The sequence below is a fragment of the Chiloscyllium plagiosum genome, chromosome 5 (assembly GCF_004010195.1).
Source record: "Chiloscyllium plagiosum isolate BGI_BamShark_2017 chromosome 5, ASM401019v2, whole genome shotgun sequence".
Classification (NCBI taxonomy): Eukaryota; Metazoa; Chordata; class Chondrichthyes; order Orectolobiformes; family Hemiscylliidae; genus Chiloscyllium; species Chiloscyllium plagiosum.
The window spans coordinates 85,531,391-85,558,812 of NC_057714.1; the positions used below are offsets into that span (position 1 = coordinate 85,531,391).

Genomic DNA, 27,422 nt, shown 5'->3' on the forward strand with positions numbered 1-27,422 from the left:
TGGTGAGGGAGCGGCGGTGAAGGGGGTCCAGGACCTCGTGGCCGGGGGGGGGGGGGGGGGGGGGGGGAGTTGAAATGTTGGGCCACAGGGCGGTGTGGTTAATTGGTGCGGGTGTCTCGGAGATGTTCCCTGAAGCGCTCTGCTTGGAGGCGCCAAGTCTCCCCAGTGTAGAGGAGACCGCATCGGGAGCAACGGATACAATAAATGATATTGGTGGATGTGCAGGTAAAATTTTGATGGATATGGAAGGCTTCTTTAGGGCCTTGGATAGAGGTGAGGGAGGAGGTGTGGGCACAGGTTTTACAGTTCCTGCGGTGGCAGGGGAAAGTGCCAGGATGTGAGGATGGGTCGTAGGGGGGTGTGGACCTGACCAGGTAGTCACGGAGGGAACAGTCTTTGCGGAAGGCGGAAAGGGGTGGGGAGGGAAATATTTATTCCTGATGAAGGGCTTTTGCCCGAAACGTCGATTTTGCTGAAGCTCTTCGATGCTGCATGAACTGCTGTGCTCTTCCAGCACCATTGATCCTATTCTTTAAGATTGTCAATGTTTTGCAGCACGTACTGTGTACATATGCAAATATTTTGAGAAAACCTATAAGAAAACAACTAATATAATTTCCTAAATTGTCCAGTTTACAGGCTTCGCTTTACTTTTGAAGCATAGGGCTTAAAAAAACAGTTCTGCATAAGTGCCCTTTGAATTTGTGGTTTTTTGCGACCTCATTGTCAGAAATGGCTATTGATGTCTGTATCTTTTAATCAGTGTTAACTTATCAAATGAATAAAAAGGAATAATTTTTGGTTGCATTTTCCTAACCTAATAAGATTAAAAATCTCCATAGTGAGATGATCCTATGCTCAAATTGCAGATGGAGCTATGACTTTGACATTATTCAGGATATTTTAATTTTTTTAAAATGTAGTCCTGTTGACAAACACTTTTTTTTTCTTGATAATGCTGGTTTAATGTATAAAGCCCAACTCTAGGGTTTGCCCGCTGAGCTGTAGGTTTGATATCCAGACGTTTCATTACCTGGCTAGGTAACATCAGTGGCGACCTACAAGTGAAGCGAAGCTGTTGTCTCTTGCTTTCTATTTATATATTTGTCCTGGATGGGGTTCCTGGGGTTTGTGGTGATGTCATTTCCTTTCGTTTTCTGAGGGGTTGATAGATGATATCTAGATCTATGTGTTTGTTTATGGCATTGTGGTTGGAGTGCCAGGCCTCTAGGAATTCTCTGGCATGTCTTTGCTTAGCCTGTCCTAGGATAGATGTGTTGTCCCAGTCGAAATGGTGGTTTTGACTGGGACAACACCTCTATCCTGGGACAGGCTAAGCAAAGACATGCCAGAGAATTCTTAGAGGCCTGGCACTCCAACCACAACGCCATAAACAAATGCATAGATCTAGACGCCATCTATCAACCCCTCAGAAAACGAACAGGAAATGACATCACCACAAACCCCAGGAACCCCATCCAGGAGAAAGATATAATTAGAAAGCAGGAGACAACAGCTTTGCTTCACTTGGAGGTCGCCACTGATGATGATACCTAGCCAGGTAATGAAACATCTGGATATCAAACCTACGCCCTAAACCTCAACGTGAGCTACAAACCTTGCAAAAAGCCCAATTCTATTAAAACTTAACCCTTATTACCAAGTGTACAGTACTACTTTTAAAACAAAACTACGATCCGTCCCCTCTATCATTGTCACACAAAAGCACTGAATGTTTCTCTTCACTACTGCAGCTGCACCATCCTGCTCACCTACTTTAAGTTGTAATCCTGACAAGCTGATCTTTCACCAATTCTAAACTTCCCTGCTTGTCTGTTGTCCTTTAAAGCCATGCTTGCTTATTTAATCTATATCTTGTTTTACCTAATCTTTAACCTAGTTAGCAGCCTATACTACAAATATTGCTCACATTTGGTTTTTGAAATGTATATTAATCTTGCAAGACCAAATATGGTGGTCAGCCATTTAAAATTATGATTTGGAGATGCCAGTGTTGGACTGGGATCTACAAAGTTAAAAAATTACACAACACCAGATAATAGTCCCTCAAGTTATTTGGGAGCACTAGCTTTTGGAGCGCGGCTCCTTCAGGTGGCTGTGGACTATAAGATTGTAAGACACCGAATTCATAACAAAAGTTTGCAGTGCGATGTGACTGAAATTATATCTTGAAAAAGGCCTGGATTGTTTAAGTCTCTTTCCTTTTTAGAGTGACCATGTTGGTTTTGGTTCTTTCATATGAAAATCGCAAAATATTTTTGTGACGTTCTCAAATGAACTTTAACAATTAGTGTCATGTCGGCCCAAATAATGCATTGAAAATGTGAGCTTCCCTGTGAGGCTGTCTGTGTCACAATGGTCAGACTGATTCAAGCAAAGTAAGATGTAATTCTGCAAGTACAAATTCATCCCACAAACTTGTATGTGTGTGTTGAGTGGCTGTGAGAGAGTGTGTGTTTGTGTGTGTGTGAAGGGGTATAAGTCTGTGAGAGGGTGTATGAGCATATGAGAGAGTCTGTCCGTGTGTATAGTGCAATGGGGTCACCTGTAGAGTGACATGAACTCAAGGTCCCGACTGAGGCCATCCCCAGGGGTACCGAACTTGCAGACTTGGCTATCAGCCTCTGCTTGACCACTTTTCGTTGTTGCCTGTCCTGAAGTTTGGGACAATTCTAAATTTAAAGTCTGGGATAATTTCAAATTATCTCATGAGGTTTGTCTTTCATATACTCAACAATGTCCTTCCCTTGCAACTAATTTGCCATATCCTCCTGTTTGCTGAGTGCAAATTAATCATGCTGATGGATATGCAAATTTTGAGAACTATTTTCTGTGCAGAGTTTCCTGCAGCATCCATAAAGTTCCATAATCAGCTTAAACTTGGACAAAGGAAATATCATACTGATAACTGCCTACTACACTCCCTTATCTGGGGAAATCGATGCTTCTCCCATGTTGAACGTCATTTGGAATAAGTACTGAGAAAGGACGTGAGATGTACTCACTGTGTGGACTTCAGTGTCCATGACGAAGAATATTTGATATTCAGTAATAGTACTGAGTCCAGAAGGATGTATGTGGTAAAAAAAGACCAGCATAAGTGATGGAAAAACAAACTTTATGTTGACCATACAAATCTCCCTACAGCAGATGCATTCTGTCTGACAATATTGATAGGACTGAACACAGCATGGTCTTTCTGGAGGTCACACCCTATCTTTGGATGTTTCTAATCAACCTCTTCGGATGTTGTACGTATTTCTGGAGCAGGTAGGGCTTGGGTCCAGGGCTGCTTTTCCAGAGGCAGCAACACCACCATTGCTGGACAAGAGCTCCAAGCACTGTCATCTCACTGGGATATACTCTATTGTATTATAAGCTATTAATATCATTGCTACTTCTGATATAATTCTGAGCAAAATTGGGCAACCATGAGGTTTGAGAACATGAGTAGTATAATAGCATTCCTGTAGCATGTATAAACTTGTAGACTGGGACAGCTCTAACTGTACCATTACGATTGAGTGAAGAGACCAACCCAGTTCAATTAGTTCAGGAAAGCATGCCACAAGCATCACCAGTTATAATTTTAAAAGTCTAATTTCACTTGGTGAAACTGCATTACAGGACTGCATGCATCCAAGACTGCAAAAGCAGCATAATGTTCACAGAATTGACTCTTGGATCAAAGTTCTGCCATGAGTGGGACAATTAAACAATTAATGGGAGAACTAGACTGCACAAATATTTCCATCCTGTATGGTGTTTAAGTCTAGCGCTTGGTGCAAAACAGACTGAAACATTGGAAATCACCGACAGCCAGGAGGGTCCACTTCCTTTTGGCCCCCTCTTTGAGATCCTGCTGCAGAATTAACTGCACCAATACCTGTTCCAGGGCAGTTATAGTACAGGCATCCTCTAGAATCATAAAATCCCTATAGTGTAGAGGCAAGCCATTCAGTCTATTGACTCCACACTGGCACTCTGAAGAGCATCCCACCCTCCTACCCTATCCCTGTAACTTTGCATTTCCTATGGCTAATCCACCTGGCCTGTGCATCCTGGACACTATGGGCAAGTTAGCATGGTCAATCCATCTAACGTGCACATCTTTGGACAGTGGGAGCAAACCAGAGCACCTGGAGGAAACTCATGCATACACTGGGAGAATATACAACTCCTCATGCAGTCCACCAAGCCTAGAATTGAATTGGGTTTCTAGTACTACAAGGAAACAATGCTAACCACTCTACTGCCCTGATATGGAATATTCTAATTTGGAATTTTGTTCAAGTATACTCTTTCTCCAAAATGGGGCCAATCCAATCTTGCCATCAATCTATTTTAATCATAAGCAGTGTGATGGAGGCTTAGTTGACATTGCTGTCAATTAGTACTTGCTGTGTGGCAATTTGCTTGCTGGTGTGTCTGCTTTCAGCTAGGGCTACTTTGTTCCTGAACTTTTAATTTCAATATAGACGAGAAGGATAAATTGCAGCAATTGTATTAGATGAATTGCCCTTGATATCTGGATAAAATCAAGAAGTGTATGGCAGTCAAAGAAAGCACTCCAAATTGGACCTGAACCTAGCACAAAGGAAAGATGGTTATGGTGATTGGAGGTGAACCATCTCAGCTCTGAACATCTCTGCAGGAGTTCCTTCTGGTAGTACCTTGGGCCCAACCATCCTCAGCTGCTTCATCAGTGACCCTCCCTAAGTGTTCATGATGCATACATCAATGTTCAGCACCATTTGCTCTGACTCCCATACTGAAACACTCTATGTCCATATGCAGCAAGACATGGACATCTGAATAAGCTTCCTGATAAGTATCTAGTAACATACATGGCACAAATATGGCAGGCATTGATCATATCCAACGAGAGACTCTGACTATTGCTCCTTGATGTTCAATCGTATTCCCATTGCTGAATCTCCTACAGTTAACTTACTGGGAGTTACCATGAATCTAAACTGGTCCATCCATAACCACACATGCGCTGTAAGTTCAGGTCAGACGCTAGAAATTATTTTATTCACCCTTGCCTTCCCGGTTCCAAGCCTATTCTGATTCAGTCTGTCACTTCAGTTTACAGGGCTGTTTGGATAATGCTTATTAATAATAACTTGAATAATGGTCATAGCTCCTGCTAACTTTTGGTGCTGAAAATCTACACCTTGTAAATTCTTGGGAAAATGGAACTTTTTTTATGCTTTACATTTCATCTTGGGTTAACTTGTTCATTGTTGCAGTGGAACCTTATCTACTACCATGTCAATTGTTTATTAATTTTGTTTGGGTGTGGACATTAAGTTGCTGATATTTCCAACTTAGCACTTGTAATGTTTTGGACTAAAATTCTTCTTTGTACAGTTTCTTAAAAGGTTTCTGACTTTTATTTCTCTTAGTGGAATGAGGTTGCACTGCATCATTAACCAATTGTATGGTCTCTTTGTGAGTCGTGCCGTGTCATTGACAGCTGCTTGTATTTGCCTTTCTTTTTTTTACCCCTTCGTCATGGTGTTCCGATGTGCCTGTGTTTATGCCAGCATCCTTAGCTCCGCCCCCTCCCCCTATGCCTCAACTGACTCCACAGATCCCTCTCACAGGCTTCGTGGCCAGGGTGCAAGAAAACAGTAAGTTCCAGTGGCTGAGTAGATGCATCCTTTTTCCCATTTAAGGACACAAGTCTGCATGATTTGACACTTTCACATACTTGTTTCGGAGATTTCTTTGCTCCTGTCTTTGCTGTCATCACCAGCTTTATGTTTCTGTGTTGCTGAATGTGCAGGTGCAGACACTGTTTTCATCATTTAGTGACATGCAATATTCAGTTCTTATCAGCATATGAGTGTACTAGTTTTTGAGTTTTAATTACCTCAAAAGATATCTGTTAGCATAGTATACCTGTTTTTAAATAATCAGTAATCTTAGCTGAACTTTTCAGAATATAATTGAAACTGGCTAAGTACAAGTACACAATCCTTTTCCAAAATGCTCGGGACCAGCTGCTTTTCGGGATTCGGAATAAGTGAGTGACCGTGAAATTTAAAACAAAATCTTACAGCAGACTCTCAGTATTACGGGCCCTGAGAGAGAATTGAGGCCTGCCAGTGCTGGGCTACGCCCACCCAGTCTCATCCAAGTGACAGGCATCGAGTGGGTGTGGAGTTGGGTTAACAGTTTGCACACCAAACAACCTTATTTATGAGATTAAAACTTCACAAAAACATTCGGATTTTGGAGCTTTTCAGATTTTGGATAAAAGGTTGTCTACCTGTATTATTTGCATAAGTCGGATTAATACCTATTTATTTAAATATATTTCAATATTAGCCCCGATAGAATATTGACAAGTTGATATGCAGTTGTTATTTTTTTTTAAAACTGGCCTTTAAGAGCAGGTTAAAATCTTACCACCATTTTTTCCCCTCAGAAAGCTGAGTTTAGTTAGAACCTGCTTGCAGGTGGCCTGTTCTGCATATTGCATGTCAAATAACAGACTTTAGTGGAAGCTGTTGCAGTTGTCATTTCAGTGCATGTTTTAGAAATGTGAATTAACACAACCCTCTTGTTGATCTTGCTATATAGTTTCTGCATTTGTACAAATAATTTTAAGGTATTATCAGTATAAAGTTATGAAAATACTTTCAGTCCCCTGAAAGTATTAAAATCGAGGGAATGCAAAGTTGCCACCTGCTGGACAATATTCATTGTACATAGTGATTATTGAGCTTCATTCAAATGGGTAAGACATTCTTTTACACAGTGATATGCTAAAATAAATGAGCAGATTTGGAATTACTGTTTGACCACTGCATTTGAATGCAGTTTGTTTGAAGATTCCCAGACTTGCATCATGCAAATTGGGTGCAAGATTTTCTATTTCCAACACCTCCAGAAAAATCTGCCAGTTTTCATAAAAAAAGTAAGGATTTTGCTCAACGTTTTAGGATTTCTGTCAATGACCATTTTTAAATTCTAATTGCGCAAATGTACATTTCCTTTCATGGTGAATAAAAAGTGCAATGGGACTTTACTTTTTTTTTTCATTACAGAACTACACTTTTCTTTCTTTAAATTATCTAAATTGAACTTTTTTGTACCCATCTACATTAAAACAAAAATGTTACTGTGAACGCTGTAGTCACTACTTTCAAAACCTAATTGAAATGACATTGTGCAGCTTTATCTTCATTCATACAGGATTACTTGAAATTTAATCAATTATCAAACATTTTTAGTTTACTGATCATTGAAGATGCATCCGATTAGGGATGCTCCTTTTATATTTAACTGAGGTAGTTGGATATAGAAGCATCTTTGTGCACATTTTATTACATTTCATATAGATATTGACTAATGTGGCTCAGCATGGTCTGAAACTTCTCCATATTCTGCCTACATGCATGGTTTCTTTAAAAGCCTGCAGTACAAATGCATGTGAAATTAATTTTTTCAATGTGTATAATGTGAAACCTGCTTATTGTGTTCTTTCTTGATTATGCTAATAAACTTGCAAACTGTTCCAGTTGCCGATAGTCCAACTCCTCCTCCACCACCACCACCAGATGATTTACCTATGTTTGATGAATCCCCTCCTCCTCCTCCCCCACCACCTGTGGACTATGAAGATGAAGAAGCAGCAGTCGTGCAATACAATGACCCTTATGCTGATTCAGACCCTCACTGGGCACCAAAGATTTATCTTGAAAAAGGTAAGCTGTTGGCTACTTTTGAAAAGAAGAAAAATGTTTGTTGGAAGGTCTTTTGATTCATAGCTGACCTTTTGAAATAACTGAAGTTTTTAAAGATTTGTATTTGAAGTTTGATTATACTTGAGGGTTTTGATGATGACCCTTCTCCCCCTTCATATGGATAAGCTAGTCATGCTTCTCTGGGTCTCCAGATGACAGTTTTCAGAGAGAACTTACATTATCTTGATCTATCTATTTAATATGTGTGTGGTGACTGTTTTCATTAATTCATTGAATGACATTTCATTAAAGTTTTTAAAAAAACAAATGTTTGTGTGTAGGAGAAGGGCTTCATTAATTTTTGTCATAAAGGATCATTTAAGTAGTGTAATGCTTGAGCACACATTTTGAAGTGGTGGTGGCGATTATTAAAACAGCATTCACTACACGTTTGATCAGGAAATTAAAAGTTCTGGCGTAGGGAATGGGAAGGGAAGCGGGGAACTGGAATTAAGCCTCATGGCTCCAGTTGAAGATAGAGCATTAACATAAACATGATGCTTGATTGACTTTTTAACATGATAATTTTTAAAAGATTATTAACCTAAGACATGTATCACCTTTGAAATATAACTGGAACATGCAATTCTTCGGAATTCTCCATGACTTCAGACTGTTCAAGTCGGAAAGAACAGGCAGATTTTCTGTGCAGCCTGAGTGAATAACAGCTTTACAGAGTACTTTGGCTTTAAAGTCTTATTACAAGTAGTTCTTCTTTAACACTATGGTTGTATTCTTGTGCAACTTTTCTAAGTGCTGTTTCTAATGTAATCGCGTTACAGCCAACACACATTTTAAAAGTTGTGCTTTAGAAACAGTGTCCCCAGTTTGGCAGTCGTGTTATAACAGATTTGTGCTAATGAAACAAATATTATAGCTGAACAACCAGGTAATTCATCCTTCTGCCTTTTTCTAATCTGATGCAAGTAGGTGTATATTTAAGCAGTCATAGTTGGAGCTAAAGTAAATTTGCCTAACCAACACACTAATATTCATGTGCTCTGCTTTGTGCATATTGGACTAGAGCATGAAGCTGAAGTGCAATCTGCGAAACTCAAACAATTTCACTTGGTTTGGCTTTGAAGTTTCTGAAGGTTAGATGGCAGGACAAAATACCCGTACCTGAGTTGTCAGGTTGAAAATCCACATCTTATCAATAGTCACAAAATTGGTTCGGCTAGTCGTGTGGGGTTGGAATGCTCAACACTTGTTTACCAAAGTCAGTCACCTAAAGAGTTTGGGTCTGGTGTGCTCTTATGGATGTCAAAGAAATCAGTCCAAGCACACTCTTGAGACTTTACTTAAGATGAAAATAAAAATCACCGCAGCCTTTTTGAGAATAAAGAACATATTAGAGAGGAAACTGAGCCAGCTACTCATCCAAAACTCAGCTGTCTGCAACAGTTTGTGCTATTTGCTGCAGAATAGTCTTAGCAGTCAGCTCTGCACCCCTTAGAATATTACAAAATATTCCAGATGAGTGAGAATTGTAGATGCAGGACATTGAAATAAAAGTAAAGTGCTGGTGAAATGCAGCTGGTCTGGTCGTGTCTGCAAAGAGTTAGCCTTGAGTTCAGAACACAAGGTTACGTTGGACTCTGTTAGCTGCCAGACCTGCCAATTTTCTCTGGTACTTACCCCAGAACATAGTATTGTTTGGCTTCTTATGACTCTACCACAAAGAATTAACAATTGTTACTATTCATTTTGCATTCAATAGCAGGAATTATTATTTATCTTGCGTCTTTTCTTTTAACAGCTCATTTTGGTTGTAAACCAGAGTCTATTGCTTCGACTAATTCAAATTTAAGGGTTGTTTTGTATTCTGATAAGCCTTTAAATCTAGTCAAGCAGTTCTAATTGCATTGCTATTTAAGATTTGTTGTAAGATTGTATGTTTATTAATTTGTTCTTATTCTTCCTATGCTTTCTTCAACAGTTGTGGCAATATATGATTATTCAAAGGATAAGGATGATGAGTTGTCCTTCATGGAGGGGTCAATCATTTATGTGATAAAGAAGAATGATGATGGCTGGTATGAAGGAGTCATCAATGGAATTACTGGTTTGTTTCCTGGAAATTATGTGGAACCTATCATGCACTATACAGATTGAAGCAAACAAGTGGCATTTTCAAGCTTTGTTTAATCATTGGCCAGTCTAAGAATTTTGGGGTGTGGCTTGATTTGGGGAGGACTAAGGTTTTTCAAGGGTGCCATTACTTTTCAGTTCAGCGTGGAAACTGACACTGAATTAGACTGAAAATTCAACAATGTTCAAACTGAGACAATGTTCAAACTAAGGTGCAAGTACTGGTCAAATTTTCTTAAGACTTATGGTCATTCCTAAAATACAACTAGTGCTTGTTGATAGCATGCATAAAAGTACACAAATTTCTGTATTGTAGTCAAATAATTTTTAACCTAAAATGCTTCCAATATGTTGTAATTTTCAGTTAATCTGTGAGCACCTCAATTGTAATCATGAACTGTCACATGAGTCTATAAAGAACATTTGTGGATGAGGTTTGGGTATCTTCTAATCAAAGTACATGTTGTTGATTTGTACTCCAGGTTAAACATTTTATATGGATAAAATTTACATAATGGGGAAACTCCATCTGTAGTCAGTGAACCAAAGTGGAGTTTGTCAGTTCATTTGTACAGTGGCAATTGTCTGGATCATTGGCTTTATATAGTCCTGGTAAAGCTTACTGAATAATTTACTAACCTTTTTAGAATGTTAACTATTAAGATGTTAAATGGTTATGTTCTAAACTAGATTCAGGCAATTCTACTGTACAAAGTCAGTTTCTAGGACAGATTTTACTTCCGATACATCTTGTGCCTCAGTCCTGATCAACTATGCTTTGCTATTTGCTTTGGAAGACAAAAGTATAATTTGTTTCAAGGGGTTATTACTAAATTCTCAGTGTATTTCAAGCTACAGTTTTTGTCCCCAATCAGAAAATCAGTGTTCAGCCGTGTTTCTCCTATGTTCTGTTTAATTGTTCTTTGCAATTCTTCATGCTTCAAGTGTTGAGGCTAATAAGAAACCAAGAATCTTATTTTGTAAATTAATTTGCTATTAAAATAGAGAAAAAAGGGGCACATTGTGCCCTGTTGCTAAAGGGGATAAGGATGGCAATAAAGCAGCGTCCTTTTTTGTGGAGAAGTGCTAAAATTTCTTGCACCACAATTTTCTAATCTTATTCTAGAAGCAGTGCTCTAGTCTGATTTAGCAAAGTTATGTACAAATAAAATTAGTTAAATTTATTTGCTTTTAAAAAAGATGTCCACTCTTGAAAGGACATTGTGGGGGCCAAACATTACATAATCTGAGGTTTTCTTATTAACTTCTGCCTTATGATTGTAAGAAGCTTTAACATTGTGAACTTTCATTCTCTTCAAACTTAAACTGAAAATGCATTCCTTTAATTTGTATATAACCTGTTACAATTGTATGTACAGCCTTTTATAATAAATCATTCTCAGTATATAAAAGATTTTCACACGGGCACTAATCAAGGTTTTTTGCAAATGGAGTTAATGGTCACAAGGTCAATGTTTGGATCAGATTCATTAAAGACAAAGGCCCCATGTATTAGGCTTTATGTACATGGTTAGTCCTAAATGTAAACAATTCCCACTGATTTCCTGGCTTAACTTGGAATTCTTGATACAGGTTCAACATGTGTTTTCAGTCTGTCTCAAAGGAGTGAAGCGAACTTGACTCTCACTTGTTTCGAGTTAATACAATTTCTGCAAGTTGAATCAAGGCATCTCTCTCTGGTGAAGGACGCAGCATAGAAATGTGTCGAACAGCTTCTTGACCGTATTGATGAGCAAGATAGCACGTTTGCTGAACACCGTCACTCTAAATGAAAACAATTTAGTTAGCAGTCAAATTGAATTACCACCTGCTTGTTTTTTTTAAAAAATTGGTATTTAGCTACCATTTCCTGTCTGCAGTAAAGTTAATTTTACTTTATCCTGTAGCCAAATTTAAAGGGATGCACTCAAGTTGGTGTAATGTTAAATTTACAGGAATCCTATTTAAGCTCAGCTTTAGCCAGTTGAGAACTAAATAGAATCCTGAATAGAAAATTGCAGAACTGCATTTTAAGTCTGGTAACATGCCAGACATAATTAAAACCAAAAGTAATCAGTTTTGTTTGAAGGCAGTGGTAATGTCATTGGACTTAATTCTGAGGACAATAATTTAAATTCAATGATAACTAGAATTAAAAGCCATGCTAATGGTAACTACATAATCAGTCATTTATGGTTGACTAAATACCCTCAAGGAAGGAACTATTCTGTCCTCACCTGGTTTACCTGACATAACTTCAGACACCGCAATGTGGTGACTTAAACGGTTGTGTGAAATGGTTCATAACCCATCAAATTTGTAACTTTGCTGAGTGGCTTAAGAAATGACAGAATGCAGCTTGTAGACTTTATCATGCTCACTAACATTTGGAAGTTTGTGTCAGAATTGAGAGAATTGTCCCACAAACAGCCTAATACTAAGATTGTTCCAGATACAAGTGGCAGCACTGTGGAATACAGTTAAAGTTGCTTGGGACCCTTCAACTTTGATTCTAGACTTTATTGATTTCTCATGAAATTTCAAACATGGGAAGGGAAATGTCATACCATCCCTTCCTGAACTGAATTCGTGTTGTGACAATTAAAAGCAACAGTGAAGTTGGAAAGGGCATAATGAAGTTCCCAATCAATGTCCATTACCAAGAGTTGCTGTCTCATAACATGTCCTTTGGCTGTCAGTTATGAAAACCAACTTAACTCTCACTAATCTACTTATTTTGGATAGCAGTAGTGATAAAAGTGACTGCTGTACTACCCTTTACATTATGACAGATTTATATTCAACACGTACCATTGCTGAAGTAAATGGAATAGATTTTGAAAACATAGAGCATGTTAACTGAATATCTGAGGCACGATGGCCATCACTTCAAGACTAACCTCATGCCTGTCATTCTCTTCTATTACCATCAAGGAATGAATTAACCTTGGCTCAAAGTAAAGGCAGAAGGGCATCGCAAATAATATACTCAAGACTGTCTGAATAATACTGGAGAGAAACCCCCGATATATGAAAGCCATTCATTTATGGTTCCAGCATCTAGTACAAAACTAATTCTAACACTATCTTCAAAAGTATATGCAACAGTGGAGACTTTGAAACCTGGGATGAGATGCTGAGAAAGTTTAAAGAGGCCACTTTAATATTTTAGTAACAATGTGATATAGTTGTGGTATTCTGTAATAAATCATGAATCTGATTCTGGGGTTTCCTTAATGAGTTTCTTCCTTCTATGAGAAATGTTCATGCCATACTTACATTTGTTTACACTTTACAATGACAAGTCCCAATTTATATGCTTAATATTTTGTACTTCCTTACCTGTTGTACATATTGCCAAGCTTGATCTACATCACCATCCACACTGAAGCGTCTCATAATTAGGGTATGTAATTCAGGAAACTTGGGGGAGAAAAAAGTGCAACACTTAAGCACTTTTCTTATTCACATGTATTGGTGCCTTATAAACACAAGTTCATACATTTGCATTTCCTTAAATTGCACTGCAGCACTGAACTCTGACTACCTGATTGGCCCTGGTAAGTAGGAGAATGTGAGGACTGCAGATGCTGGAGATCAGTCAAAAGGTGTGGTGCTGGAAAAGCACAGCTGGTCAGGCAACATCTGAGGAGCAGTAGAGTCGACGTTTTGAGCATAAGCTCCTCTTCAGGAATGCTTATGCTCGAAACACGTACTCTCCTGCTCCTCTGGTGCTGCCTGTGTCTGTTCAGTACTGCACTTTTTGGCTCTGGTAGGTAGTGTTGCTATGATAGCAGATGGAGGGTACTGAATTTTTGAAGAGTGACAGTTTGCACAAATTGAGACTTTCAGAATTGCTAATTAAGTTACTGGTGAAAAGAACACTGCTATGATACAGCAGATCTTCAATGCCTGTTGCAATAATGCTTCAGTCGCCAGATTAGATCCATTCCTCAGCTTGAAATATGTTCATGAGGTTAAGGCTTGCTGATTTTTCAACCAAGATTAGTTGTGCATTGTTGTTCTGAATATAAATTGCACAAATTCCTTAAAGTAGAAAATCTAGATGTGATCTTTAGTGATTTGACTCAAGTTTCATTCATTAACTATTCTAATTGTGCATGTGAAGCCTGCAAGGGGGAGATTTTTAACATCAAACTGGAGAAAACCATTCTTTGCTACTGTGGCTGATCTGCACACTAATTCCATTATTCATCTGCATCCATGAGGATTTAATCATGAGTTGAGTACTCCATGTTTTCACCACTTTGTATGAAGCAAGTGCTTGATTTCATTAGATAGTTTACTTCTACTTTTTCTAGATTCCCCATAAAGAACTGGTGTTTTATCAACTGTCAGTACCAGATATTACCTTTTGACATTTCACAAGAACATATTAATATTTAGGATGGTTGAGGATTATTCAGTTTGCAAGATCACAAATTATTTAATACCCAAGTGAGAGGCTCATAGGGGTTTATAAACATTCTAATAAAGGAGCTTCTCTGGGCAGCTGAAAATGTGTTGCTGGAAAAGCGCAGCAGGTCAGGCAGCTTCGGGCATAAGCCCTTCTTCAGGAAGCCCGAAACGACGATTCTCCTGTTCCCTGGATGCTGCCTGACCTGCTGCGCTTTTCCAGCAACACATTTTCAGCTCTGATCTCCAGCATCTGCAGACCTCACTTTCTCCTCCAGCTTCTCTGGGAAGCCAGGGAGGAGATTGCAGAACCTTTGGCTTTGATCTTAATATTGTCATTGTCAACAAGAATAGTGCCAGAAGACTGGAGGATAGCAAATGTTGTCCCCTTTCTCAAGGAGAGTAGAGACAACTCTGGTAATTAGAGACCAGTGGGCCTTCCTTCGGTTGTGGATAAAGTGTTGGAAAAGATTAAGAGGATTTATCATCGAGAGGAATGAAAAAAAGGATAGTCAACACGCTTTTGTTAAGGGTAGGTCGTGCCTTGTAAACCTTAGAGTTCTTTGACATGGTGACCAAACAGGTGGATGAGGGTAAAATGGTGGTTTGATAAGATTACTAGCAGTAGGCTATTGTACAAAATATGGAGGCATGGGATTGAGGGTAATTTTAGTGGTTTGGATCAGACATTGGCTAGCTGAAAGATACGGGGTGGTGGTTGATGGGAAATGTTCATCTTGGAGTTCAGTTACTAGTGGTGTACCACAAGGATCGGTTTTGGGGCTACTATTGTTTCTCTTTTATAAAATGACCTGGATAAGGGTTTAGATTAGATTAGATTACTCAGTGTGGAAACAGGCCCTTCGGCCCAACAAGTCCACACCGCCCCGCCGAAGCGCAACTCACCCATACTCCTACATCTACCCCTTACCTAACACTACGGGCAATTTAGCATAGCCAATTCACCTGACCTGCACATTTTTGGACTGTGGGAGGAAACCGGAGCACCCAGAGGAAACCCACGCAGACACGGGGAGAATGTGCAAACTCCGCACAGTCAGTCGCCTGAGGTGGGAATTGAACCCGGGTGTACAAGGATGGGTTAGTAAAATTGCAGATAACAAAGGTTGGTGAAGTTGTGGATAGTGCTGAAGGATGTTGCAGGTTACAGAGGGACATAGATAAGCTGCAGAGCTGGGCTGAGAGGTGGGCAAATGGAATTTAATGAGGAAAAGTGAGAGGTGAATCACTTTGGAAGGAGCAACAGGAATGCAGATTACTGGGCTAATGGTGAGATTCTTGGTAGTGTAGATGAGCAGAGAGATCTGTGTCATGTACATAGATCCCTGAAAGTTGCCACCCAGGTTGATAGGGTTGTTAAGCAGGTATACAGTGTGTTAGCTTTTATTGGTAGGGGGATTGAGTTTTGGAGCTATGAGGTCAATGTTGCAGCTATACAAAACTGGTGTATTGCGTACAGTTCTGGTTGCTGTATTATAGGAAGGATGTGGAAGCTTTGGAAAGGGTTCAGAGGAGATTTAAGAGGGTGTTGTCTGGTATACAGGGAAGGTTTTATGAGGAAAGGCTGAGGTACATGAGACTATTTTTGTTAAAGAAGGTTGAGAGGTGACTTAATTGACACAAGATAATCAGGATTAGATAGGGTGGACAATGAGAACCTTTTTCCTCTGGCTAGCATGAGGGGACATAGCTTTAAAATGAGGGTGTTTTTGTTACAAGGAGGTCGAGAGGTGACTTAATTGAGACAAAGATAATCAGAGGGTTGGATGGTGATGGCTCACATGAGGGGACAAATTTAAATTGACGCATAGTAGATATAGGACAGAAGCCACAGGCAGTTTCTTTACTCTGTAGTAGGGGTGCAGAACACCCTGCCTGCAACAGTAGTAGACTTGCCAACTTTAAAGGCATTTAAATGGTCAATGGATAAACATGGATGAAAATGGTAGGTTAGACGGGCTTCAGATTGGTTTCACAGGTCAGCACAACATGAAGGATCTGTACTGCACTAATGGTCTACGTACACACCATGGTAATGGCAAGAAGGGAGTTCCAGGACTTTAACCCACTGACAGTGAAGGCACATGGTTAGAAGTTCAAGCCAGGATGGTGTGCCTTGGGGATGAACCCATTGGTGGTGGTAATGAGAAATGTAGAGGCTACAGATTTGTAAACTTCTTTCAAAGAGATTTGATGTGGTGTATCTTGTGGATGAAATTCAGTGCTGCACTATCAATGGTATTATGTGGAGTACTTTGTCCACCAAAATATAAAAACAATGCTAGAGAAACTCAGGAGGCCTGGCAGAATCTGAGGAGAGAGGAAACAGTTGCTATTTAGAGTTTAATGGACGTGGATGTAGCTGGTGGGCAGGCTTTGGGGAGTCGTAGATTGAGTTACTTGAATTCCCAACTGTTCCTGTAGCCATTATAGCTGGTCCAGTTTTTGCTAGTGAATGGTATCCTCCTAGGATGTTAATGGTGAAGGCATAAATTATGGTAATGCCATTGAATGTCATGGACAAATGTTTGGACTCTCTTTAGAGATAGTCATTGCCTGGTACTAATGTGGCATGAATCTTTCTTGCCACTTCTCAGGCCAAGCCTGGATGTGGTCCAGGTCTTGCTAATTTGGATTGCTTTAGTGTGAGGAGTTGCAAATGGTGTTTAACATTGTGCAAACATCTCCACTTTGACCTTATGATGGAAAGATGGTCACTGATTAAATAGTCTATGATAGTTGGAACTAGGGCACCACACAGAGGAACACTACAGCAAAGTTGTGGGACTGAGGTAGTTAACGTCCAATAACCACAACCATTAGCTTTGCCTCTAACTTTAGCAAGTGTCAGACATTAGTAAAGAAGCCTTCCAGGGTTAACTGGGTAAGCATGTCATATTGGGATAATAGTAACCACTGGTCTTTAGCAACAGTTAAGTCAATATCAGGTGGTCCGTTCAGTATCATTCGTTTTTGACTTTGCGTACAATGGAGTGACTCGCTAGGCAATTTGCAAGTTAACCATATTCCTAAAATCTGGTGTTATGGACCAGATTATTTTGACAATGTGTCCTTACCTAATGGTGTTAGGTACTATGATAGAGGATCAGCCACAATCATGCATTCACGAGGGCACTGGAAGATTTTAAATGGAAACAATATGAAAAGATATGACCAAATAGCAGGAGAATACTTGTTTTGTATCTCGTATCCTGTGAGAAAGCTATTTGGCCCATCGTGTCCACACCAGTTTTTCAAATAAACATCGTGCCTTGGCAACAAGCTCCTGCTATTTGCTCATATCATCTGTTCATATTGTTTCCATTTAAATTTTCCAATGTCCTCGTGAATGCCATGATCGTGGCTGATCCTCTATCTTAATACCTTACACTATTAGGTAAGGACACTTTTCTGTTTAAAAAAAATCTGGTCCACATAAACACCAGATTTAGGAATATGGTTAACTTGCAAATTGCCTAGTGAATCATTCCATTGTATGCAGTCAACACAGCAAAATCAAAAACCAATTAAACTGAGCAGACCACTGATATTGACTTAGCTGTTGGCTACTATTATCCCAATATGACATGTTTACGTAGTTAACCCTGGAAGTCATCTTTACTGATGTTTGACATGTGCTAAAGTTAGAGATAAAGCCATCTCAAAAGCTGATTGCTGTGGTTATTGGATATTAACCACCTCAGTCCCAGGATTTTGCTGCAGTGTTCCTCTGTACGGTGTCCTAGTTCCAAATATCATTGACTGTTTCATTAGTGACAACCTTCCATAAGGTCAAGGTAGAGAAGAATATGAAAGAAAGAGAACATGGGGAAACAAAGCAAAATCTTAATGTCCATATGACAGAGATGGTGCTGGATGTCTTAACGCATAAAGGTGGATAGGTCCCCAGGACCTGATCAGGTATACCCAAGAGTCAATATATGTGAAGCTGGGAAATCACAGCCGGTCAGACAGTATCAGATAAGCAGGAAAAGTCTACGTTTTGGGCCAAAACATAGACTTTTCCTGCTCTCAGATGCTGTCTGACTCTAGCTTCTAGCACCTGCAGTCCTTACTGTCTCCAGCTGTACCTTAGAACTCTGTGGGAATTGAGGGCAGTAATTGTTGGGCTGCTCACTTAGATATTTTGTATCATCGATAGCCATAGGTGAGGTGCTGAAGACTGGAGGTTGGCTAACATGGTTCCACAGTTTCAGGAAGGTGGTAAGGAAACTACAAACTGATGAGTCTGACATCTATGGTGGGCAAGTTTTTCCACTTATTTGGAAGGGCAAGGACTGGAGAGTGTTGCTAAACAATGAGACCTTGGAGTTCAGGTTCACAGTTCCTTGGAAGTGGAGTCTCTGGTAGATAGGATAGTGAAGGCAGTAGTTGGTATGTTTGCCTTTATTGGCCTGTGCATTGAGAGTAGGAGTTGGGAGATCATGATGCAGCTGTACAGGTCATTGGTTCAGCCACTTTTGGAATACTGCATTCAATTGTGGTCTCCCTTCTATCGGAAAGATGTTGTGAAACTTAAAAATTAGAGAAGGTTTACAAAGGATGTTGCCATGGTTGGAGGGTTTGAACTATAGGGAAAGACAATAGGCTAGGGCTATTTTTTTCTGGAGTATTGGAGGCTAAGGGGTGACTTTTAGAGGTTTATAAAATCATGAGGAGCATGGATAGGGTAAATAGCCAAGGTCTTTTCTGCAAGGTGGAGGGGGTGTCCAAAATTGAAAGACAATAGGTTTAAGGTGAGGGGGAGAAGGTTTAAAAAGGTACCTAAGGGGTAACTTTTGCCACACAGCAAGTGGTAGAGACTGGTACAATTACAACATTTTAAAGGCATCGGAGGGATATGGGCCAAATGCTGGCACATGAGACTAGGTTTATTTATTGGCATGGATGAGTTCGACCAAAGGGTCTGCTTCCATGCTGTACTGCTGACAGCAGTATTCTGGTCCAATGATTGAGATATTAAAATGATATGGAATTCAAACTTAGAAAACAGCTCTATCAGCTGCCATGGGAGGATTTGAAGCCAATATCCCAGAGTAACTGAAGTCTCTGGTCCAATGACTTTACTATTTGTTATCCACTCCTCTTCCTGATTGCCAGGCTAAAATTTCCATCAGTAATTTTATTTAGCTATGCTTTCAGGGCCACATGGTTATTTTATACAGCCAAAAAAAGTTATCCCTACCATCTATTGTTCATAGCAGCTGCTATTGAAAACCAGTTATGAAATATTTTTCAATTGTGGGTTTAAATCCCATTCCAGGACTTCATGTGAATTAAAACAACTGCCCTGCAGTGTTGATTTGAAGCAGAGATGCAATAAGCCAGGTCCAATTTGCCTTCTCTGGTGAAAATAAAAGAATCATTAATGCTGTATTGCAGCTGAGCCAGGGAATTAGCCCTCTTGTCTGGAACACTAGATATCTTTTATTTAACACCACTGCAAGTGCAGTGTATAAACAAAACAGAGTACTTAATTGGCTGAAGTATTTTGAAATATCCTGAGATTCTACATCATGCACTCTCTCCACCACTGGTGTCGTGTAACAATGTGTACCATCTAAAAGATGCATGGCAATAACTTAACAAGCCTCCTTCAAAAACGTGTAACCTCTACCACCTGAAAGGATAGTAAATGCATAGGAATACCACCATTTTCAAGTTCACGTGTTATTCTGTCCTGGAAGTTTAATTGCTATTTCTTCACTGTCACTGGGTTAAATTCCTGAAACTCCCTTTCTAACGATTGTGCGTGTACATAAGTTATACGGATTGCATTGATTCAAAATGGCAGCGTACCACTACTGAAGGCAATAAATGCTGACTAATAAAATTCTATTTTCAGAATGTGAATGCTAAAAATGGCAAGACTCTCTTTCTACACCACAGAATTTACCACTGATTAATGTCCGCTTCGAATTATGGTTTAACTCCATTTACAAAATTGCAGGAATGATTTGCTGCAAGTTTTTACAGTGAAATTCACATCAAGCATCATTCTCCCCAAAGAAGCAAATAATTAAAGCAAATTTTAAAGCCAGGTCTCTAGAAAAGTGAAATAAAATATGCTTTATGTATGTTTATGTTACCTGTTGGCAAGCAAACAACACCGGGCCTGTTGCCAATCCAAGCTTCAGGTCAGCAGCAGCAGGTTTTCCTAACTGATTCGCACAGGAGGTGAAGTCCAACACATCATCTACCAACTGAAACAAATATAGGTTTTAGAAATGGACATTACTACAGGCTATCTTGTTCCAGGAAAGTCACAAGAGATTAAATATAATCTTTACAGTACCTGAAATGCTATCCCAATATTTCTTCCATATTGGTATGCAATTTCCTGGACATCTGGGTCACAATTACCAAGGATAGAGACCTTTATTTAAATAAATAAAAAGCAAACAAACAAACAAACACTCATTTGATTTGTTTTTGATAAAACCATGTATTTTCCGATCTGGACCTGTTTTTAATGATTTAACTGAAGCAACCAACCTGTCAATTTAAATGTCAAATTTGATTTGCTTTGCCTGCCTATTTTTAATGCAAATCATCTCTAGTGAGATCTGCAGCCTGAAACATTTTATAGCCGGTATTACTTAAAATATTGCAGTAATTTAAAAATCATAGACCATAAAAGAAATAGAAGTGAGGTAAGCCATTCAGCCCCTCATGTCTGCTCCAACATTCAACAGGTTTATGACTGGCTTTTTCATGTAACCCTTAATTCTCAGACCAATTCAGCTCCAAATCTAGTTTGACTTAATTGATGCAAGCCAGAGCTGCAGTCATTTCTGCAATTGGTCCAACACATTGCACATTCAAACCAGGTTTTTCATTGTTAGGTTCATGTGAGGTTCAGGTTCAGCTATGAATATCTACAGTCACTTTTCAAATCCTTTGAGGAAGGATGGCCACTTAAAAAGGTACTAGAGATTTAATGTAACCTATGGATTTGTTTAGGATACTACCTTAAATGGAAGTGATTTGAGGTGCTCCCACAAAAATCTGTACATTTAAAAATAATAAGCATAACCAGAAACACTAAGTTTTACTAATTATATTTTACTTCCTTAAACAAAAAAAAAATCACTTTCTATTACAATCAAGCTTTTTTGTTTCCATCCTCAAAGCTTCCTCACAATGTAAGTCACACGTGCTGATCCAGAAGTTACCATTTTTATTGAAATTACTGAGATTGACAGTAGTGAATATTAGGGGCAAGTTCAGACATATTAAATACAATAAAACCTCCCTTTCCTGTAACATTCTGGGATCTGCCAGGGAGGTAAACTTCCCATTTAAATGATAGGATTCACTACTATCTGCAGTAGGTCTTGGAGGGTATCGCCTGAGATATGGGGGGAAACCACCTGTATTCATTTATTAACAATTCTAGTAAATAAAAGGGATTGCATACGAAGGAAAATGGGCATTACAATTAGGGATGAGTAACCAAAAAAACGCTATATTAAGTAAAAATACTAGGACAGTGTAGCTTTGAAATAAAATACCTCTGAACTGATTAATTGTAGCAATTAGGCTACAACCTTCTCTCAATCCTTGCATTAAATCAAATGATACATGTAAAATCTTACATAGTAGGCATTTTGTATTATAAAATGTATTTTATATTCCACAATAATTTGTCAGACATAATTCCAATTGCTTTAAGAACGTACATACTGCTTTACAACTGTTTGCTATGAGGCTTGCAGTCTTCTTGAATGTTTTCTCAAGGTAATGCCCAAATCTTTCATTCTCATTTTCTTTGGAGCCCAGCTGCATAAATTCTCCTAAACAGAAAAGTAAAGATGTTAATTCACAAAATATCAACCATTGAAGACTATTTTATGCCTTCAAATCAAATTTAAACTAACCTCGCACCAAGTCTTCAATTGCTTGAGTAAAAATGGATACTACAGTGTTGTTACCAAGACGGGCAAGGGCCACGGAGGCTGCAGAGAGAACAAAGTCTCCGGCCAAAATAGCCTGCAATGAAAAATTCACTGAATAATGCACAGTAGAAGCAGGGATAAAACAATTCATACATATGCAACAACTTTACTTATTGATAGTTTCCTGAATTAGGGCTGAACATAAGGGTTTTCCAGAGCAGTGTTTTCAGCAAACAAGTAGTTCTTGTTTTGCATTCCCATCAAGGTGTTGAGGGAATGCTGTAACTGTAACGTTGTCCTAAATCAAGTAGCAAAGAAAAGTTACTCATCTTTCTTTTGCCAGTCTCTTTTCCCCCATTTTATTCTCCACATTTACTTTGACATTGAATTTATTCACTCTTAATATAGTCTCACTCAGTTGTTCCTATTCATTTCTCAATTCCTCAAATCTCACTGGTTAAAAGAGACACATTGTTTGTCCTTTTGAATACAAAAGGTTTTATTCAATTCATTCCTAGAATGCGCTTGTTGCTGGCTAGCCCAGCATGCCCTGAACATCCCTATTTATTCTTGGGAAGGGGCTGATGAATCACACAAGTCTCTGGAGATTAGGTACCCCTAAAGTGCTGTTAGAAAAGAGCTTCTAGATCTGGATGCAGAGATAGAGGCAGTGAAGGAATTACAATATAGTTCCAAGTGAGAATGGTCTGGACAAAAGAGGGAACTTGAAGCCAGATGTGCTCCCGTCTACGTCCTAGGTGGTAGAGGTCATAGGTTTGGAAAGTGCAATTGTCATCCTTAACACCAGTTCACACTGTGTGCATAAAATATTAAAACTCAAATATTATAAATAAGTCACACTAAGGCAAGCAATGAGATGGTCCCACAAAATCTGCATATTTAAAATGACTTAGCATACCCAGAAACCTGTCTAGAGAGCACAACACTAATAGTTTTACCAATTACATTTTATTTCCTCGAACAAAAATCACCATGTCTATTACAATCAAGTATATCTCACTTCCTTTCTCTATCATCGTCAAAACTTCTGGATCAGCATGTGTGCCTTACATCGTGAGGAAGCTTAACATTTTATTGAAATTAATAGTGAGATTGACAGCAGTGGACATCAGGGGCGAGTGTTGGACATGTTAAATATTCACTACTAACAATTCTAGAAAAGGGATTGCATACTAAGGAAACTGGGCATCAAAATTAGGGAAATCAAGCAAATTAGAGTTATATAAAATAGTAGCAACAAAAAAAATAACAACAGTAAAGAGTGATAGAAGCAAGATAGAGGAAATAGGTGAGAAAATTACTGTTATTCTACCTATGATCTTCCACAAATTCTCTTTATTCCACTACCATCCCATGGCTGAGATAATTGTGTGGAAATAAAACACTTCACGTGGAAACTAGGAAATTAGATCAGTTAGCTTAACATCACTCATCAGGAAGTTACAGGAATCAATATATGACAAGAATAACACCTAAGAAATTTCAGCTGAAACAGAAAACTTGTGGATTTGCAAGATAGATTATGTCCAGTGAGTTTTGAGGGAGTGAGTGCTATAAATTAATGTTTTATATCATATATGTAGTGGACTTCCAGAAGTCATTTGATGAAAGTCCCTTAGGATGGAGGCAGATTATTGACTTGGTTAATAAATTGATTGAAGTTTAAGGGACAGATTAAGCATATGGGCAGGATATGACTTGTGATCCTTAAGATCTACACCACTAACTTTTCCATGGCAGAAAGGCATGCTGAACTGCATGCAATATAGACAGACAAAGTTACAGCAGTATGAATAGATTAAGTGAATAATCAAAAACTGATAACTGACTCCAATACAGGCAAATGTCAGGCTATTCACCTGGGAACAAAAAAAAAGTACTTAAAATACTAAAAAGTTAGAACCAGTTGCATTCTCTTATCAATTTTATTCTTGCCAATGACTCTTATCAATTTTAAGAGATGCACCATAGAAAGCATCCTATTCCAGATGCATCACAGCTTGATATGGTAACCGCTCTGCCCAAGACCGCAGGAAATTACAGAGTTGTGAATGCAGCCCAGTCATTCACGCAAACCAACTTTCTTTCCATTGACTACAGTTCCTGCTGACTCAGGAAAGCCAGCCAACATAATCAAAGGCCCCTCCCTCCTCCTTTGTACTCTTCTCACCCTCTTCCATTGGCCAGAAGATACAGAAGTTGGAAAACTTTTACCAACAGATTCATGAATAACTTGTCCCCTTGTGTTACCAGACCTATGAATGGACCTGTCATATTAGAGTTGATCTTTCTCTGCACCTTCTCTAGCTGTAATACTTTATCCTGCACTCTGTATTACCCTGATTTACTTAGTTAAGGTATGATTTGCTTGGATAGCACGCAAAACAATACTTTGCACACTCAGTACATGTAACAATAATAAATCAAATGATTAAAGTCCACCAATTTGATTTGAAATCACAAGCCTTTAGAGCACTGCTCCTACATTAGATGAAGTGGAGGAAAGCACGTTGCCTATAACTTCTGTGCCTGAGAGGTAATGGCAAGGTAATTCTAGGTAATTAAGAGTGTCAAAAGATAAGTACAAATAGTGTGAGTGGCATGTCGACAGGCTGAATAACAGGTCTATCTGAAGGACTAGAATAGAAGAAGAACTGACTGACAACTAAAGCACGGGATAGTTCACACCAGAGTACAATGACTAGTTCTGGGTACAGTGTCTTACACCAGCACAGGAGGGAGAATAGCATGGTTTTTTCAACAGTTTCCAGAATCTCCAAAGAGTTAAATTGTGAAAAATTAAATTAAATGGGATTCCTTGGAATTTAGAAAGTTAAGGGGTAACTTATTTAAGATATTATGGGGAATACATTAGATAGACAGAAGTTACTTCTGTTGGTTGAGTCTAGACTATGAACCAATTATTCATGACCATAGCAGTCACACTCACCTTTCTCTCTCCCCAGATTTTATTTACAGTAATTTTACCCCGTCGAGTATCTGATCCATCAATAACGTCATCATGCACAAGGCTAGCAGTATGGATCATCTCAACGATCATGCCTATCGAGTGCTGGCTACTCGACAACTCCCTAGACAGAATGGATAGAAAGGAAGAAAAAATTAACTATGATATGACCCTGGGAGAAACAACACAGTCTGGTTCATCGAAACCTACACTTTTTGGGAAGATGACACTTTTATATTAAGAATGATTGAACGCTAAAGTTCAGGCTATGTAGCAGCAACAGAACTACTCAGTTGTATTTTCTTAGGACTTAAGTATTGGCTCAAAATAGTTCAAAATGTCAAAGACTTAAAAAAATTAAAACAAGATGTGAAACAAGATATTACATCTAAACTACTTTCCTTCTAATAGGAATTTTGGAGAATGGAAAGAAGCACAGTTAACATTTCAAGTCCAGGGACCCTTCTTCAAAATAGTTCTGAAGAATCTGAAGGTGTACTGGACAGCGAAGAAGGTTATCTCAGAGTGGAGCAGGACTTGATCAGATGGGCCAATGAGTTTAAGTTAGATAAATGTGAGGTGCTGCATTTTGGAAAGGCAAATCAGGGCACGACTTACATTCTTAATGGTAAGGTCCTGGGGAGTGTTGCTGAGTGCAAATTCATAGTTCTTTGAAAGTAGTGTCAGAGGTAGATGGGACAGTGAAGGTGGCATTTGGTATGCTTGACTTTATTGGTCAGTGCATTGAGTATAGAAGTTGGGAGGTCATGTTGCGGCTGTACAGGACATTGGTTAGGCCACTACTGGGATATTGTGCGCGGTTCTGGTCTCCCTGCTATACAAAGGATGTTGGGAAACTTGAAAGGGTTCAGAAGGGATTTACAGGGATGTTGCCAGGGTTGGAGGGTTTAGCTAAAAAGAGGCTGAATAGACTGGGGCTATTTTCCCTGGAACATCGGAGGCTGAAGGGTGACCTTCTGGAGGTTGATAAAATCATCACGAACATGAATGGTGTAAATAGACAAGGTGTTTTCCCAGTGGTGGGAGAGTCCAAAGCTAGATGGCATATGTTTAAGTGGAGAGGGGAAAGATCTAAATTTGATCTAACAGGTGGTGCGTGTATGGAATTAGCTGCCAAAGGAGCTAGTGGAGGCTGGTACAATCACAACACTTAAAAGGCATCTGGATGGCTAGATGAATAGGATGGGTTTTGAAGAATAGGGGCCAAATGCTTGTAAATGGGACTAGATTTATTTAGGATATCTGGTAGGCATGGTCGAGTTGGACCGATGAGTCTGTTTCCATGCTGTATATATCTATAACTAAGTTTGATCTCACTGAATGGTGGAACAGGCTTGAGGGGCTAAATAGCCTACTCTTATGTAACCAGAGTTCTGCAAAAATATTCTTGTCACACATTTTTTAAAAAGGTTATTAATGTATGTTAATAATTTGGTTAGTAGCAACTTACATCAATGTTGTTACTGGCAACACAGCAACCCACTCACGCAAAAACAGGAGTTATGATAAGCAATTACACACTGCTGTAAAATTGGCATTTCATGATTTTAATTTTAGGATGACATTAGTGTGTAAGTGTCAATTTACTATTTTATAAGAGAAAGAAATAATCTGATGAAATTTTGGTCAATGCAGAGAGACAATGGGTTTAAAATGATAGGAAGGATGTTTGGGAAAGATGGACAATGCTTAAAGGCCACATGGCTAGCTTCCAAAGTTGAGAGGAGGTTAACAGAGTTTGCTATAATTTTCCAATCTTCCCTGTATGTAGAAGACGTGCCAGAGGGGTGGAGATTGACAAGTATGACATTACTAGTAATTGTACATTGATTAATTTAATAACTAGTGGTAGGACTTCAAAACATGAATGGAGGTATCAATAAGCATTTGGAGAATTAGCAGTTCATTGAGAACAGCCAGCATTGGTTTGCAGAAACAGATCATGCTTGATTACAGAGTCATAGAGATGTACAGCATGGAAACAGACCCTTCGGTCCAACCCGTCCATGCCGACCAGATATCCCAACCCAATCTAGTCCCACCTGCCAGCGCCTGGCCCATATCCCTCCAAACCCTTCCTATTCATATACACATCCAAATGCCTCTTAAATGTTGCAATTGTACCAGCCTCCACCACATCCTCTGGCAGCTCATTCCATACACGTACCACCCTCTGCGTGAAAA

The 27,422-nt window shown here is 39.1% G+C and overlaps 2 protein-coding genes across 21 annotated transcripts in view; one reads left to right on the top strand and one right to left on the bottom strand.

The window, feature by feature from the left end:
* abi1a (abl-interactor 1a) overlaps positions 1 to 11,292 on the top strand; it is a 125,930-nt gene extending 114,638 nt beyond the window's left edge. For 6 of the 11 annotated variants that reach the window (XM_043690549.1, XM_043690548.1, XM_043690550.1 and 3 more), the window contains 2 exons: positions 7,557 to 7,742; positions 9,721 to 11,292. In XM_043690549.1, coding sequence (XP_043546484.1) covers positions 7,557 to 7,742; positions 9,721 to 9,896 — 362 coding nt within the window. In that variant the 3' untranslated portion in view covers positions 9,897 to 11,292. Of the gene's footprint in view, positions 1 to 5,573; positions 5,661 to 7,556; positions 7,743 to 9,720 lie in introns of all 11 variants that reach the window. The other 5 variants (XM_043690539.1, XM_043690546.1, XM_043690541.1 and 2 more) reach the window with 1 other exon arrangement.
* pdss1 (prenyl (decaprenyl) diphosphate synthase, subunit 1) overlaps positions 1 to 27,422 on the bottom strand; it is a 55,717-nt gene that overhangs the window by 477 nt on the left and 27,818 nt on the right. For 9 of the 10 annotated variants that reach the window (XM_043690554.1, XM_043690552.1, XM_043690551.1 and 6 more), the window contains 7 exons: positions 25,200 to 25,341; positions 22,211 to 22,322; positions 22,017 to 22,126; positions 20,626 to 20,706; positions 20,420 to 20,533; positions 13,215 to 13,295; positions 11,395 to 11,657 (listed from right to left, as the gene is read on the bottom strand). In XM_043690554.1, the coding sequence (XP_043546489.1) occupies positions 11,517 to 11,657; positions 13,215 to 13,295; positions 20,420 to 20,533; positions 20,626 to 20,706; positions 22,017 to 22,126; positions 22,211 to 22,322; positions 25,200 to 25,341 (781 nt within the window). In that variant the 3' untranslated portion in view covers positions 11,395 to 11,516. Of the gene's footprint in view, positions 1 to 11,394; positions 11,658 to 13,214; positions 13,296 to 20,419; positions 20,534 to 20,625; positions 20,707 to 22,016; positions 22,127 to 22,210; positions 22,323 to 25,199; positions 25,342 to 27,422 lie in introns of those variants that run through there. The other variant, XM_043690553.1, reaches the window with a different exon arrangement.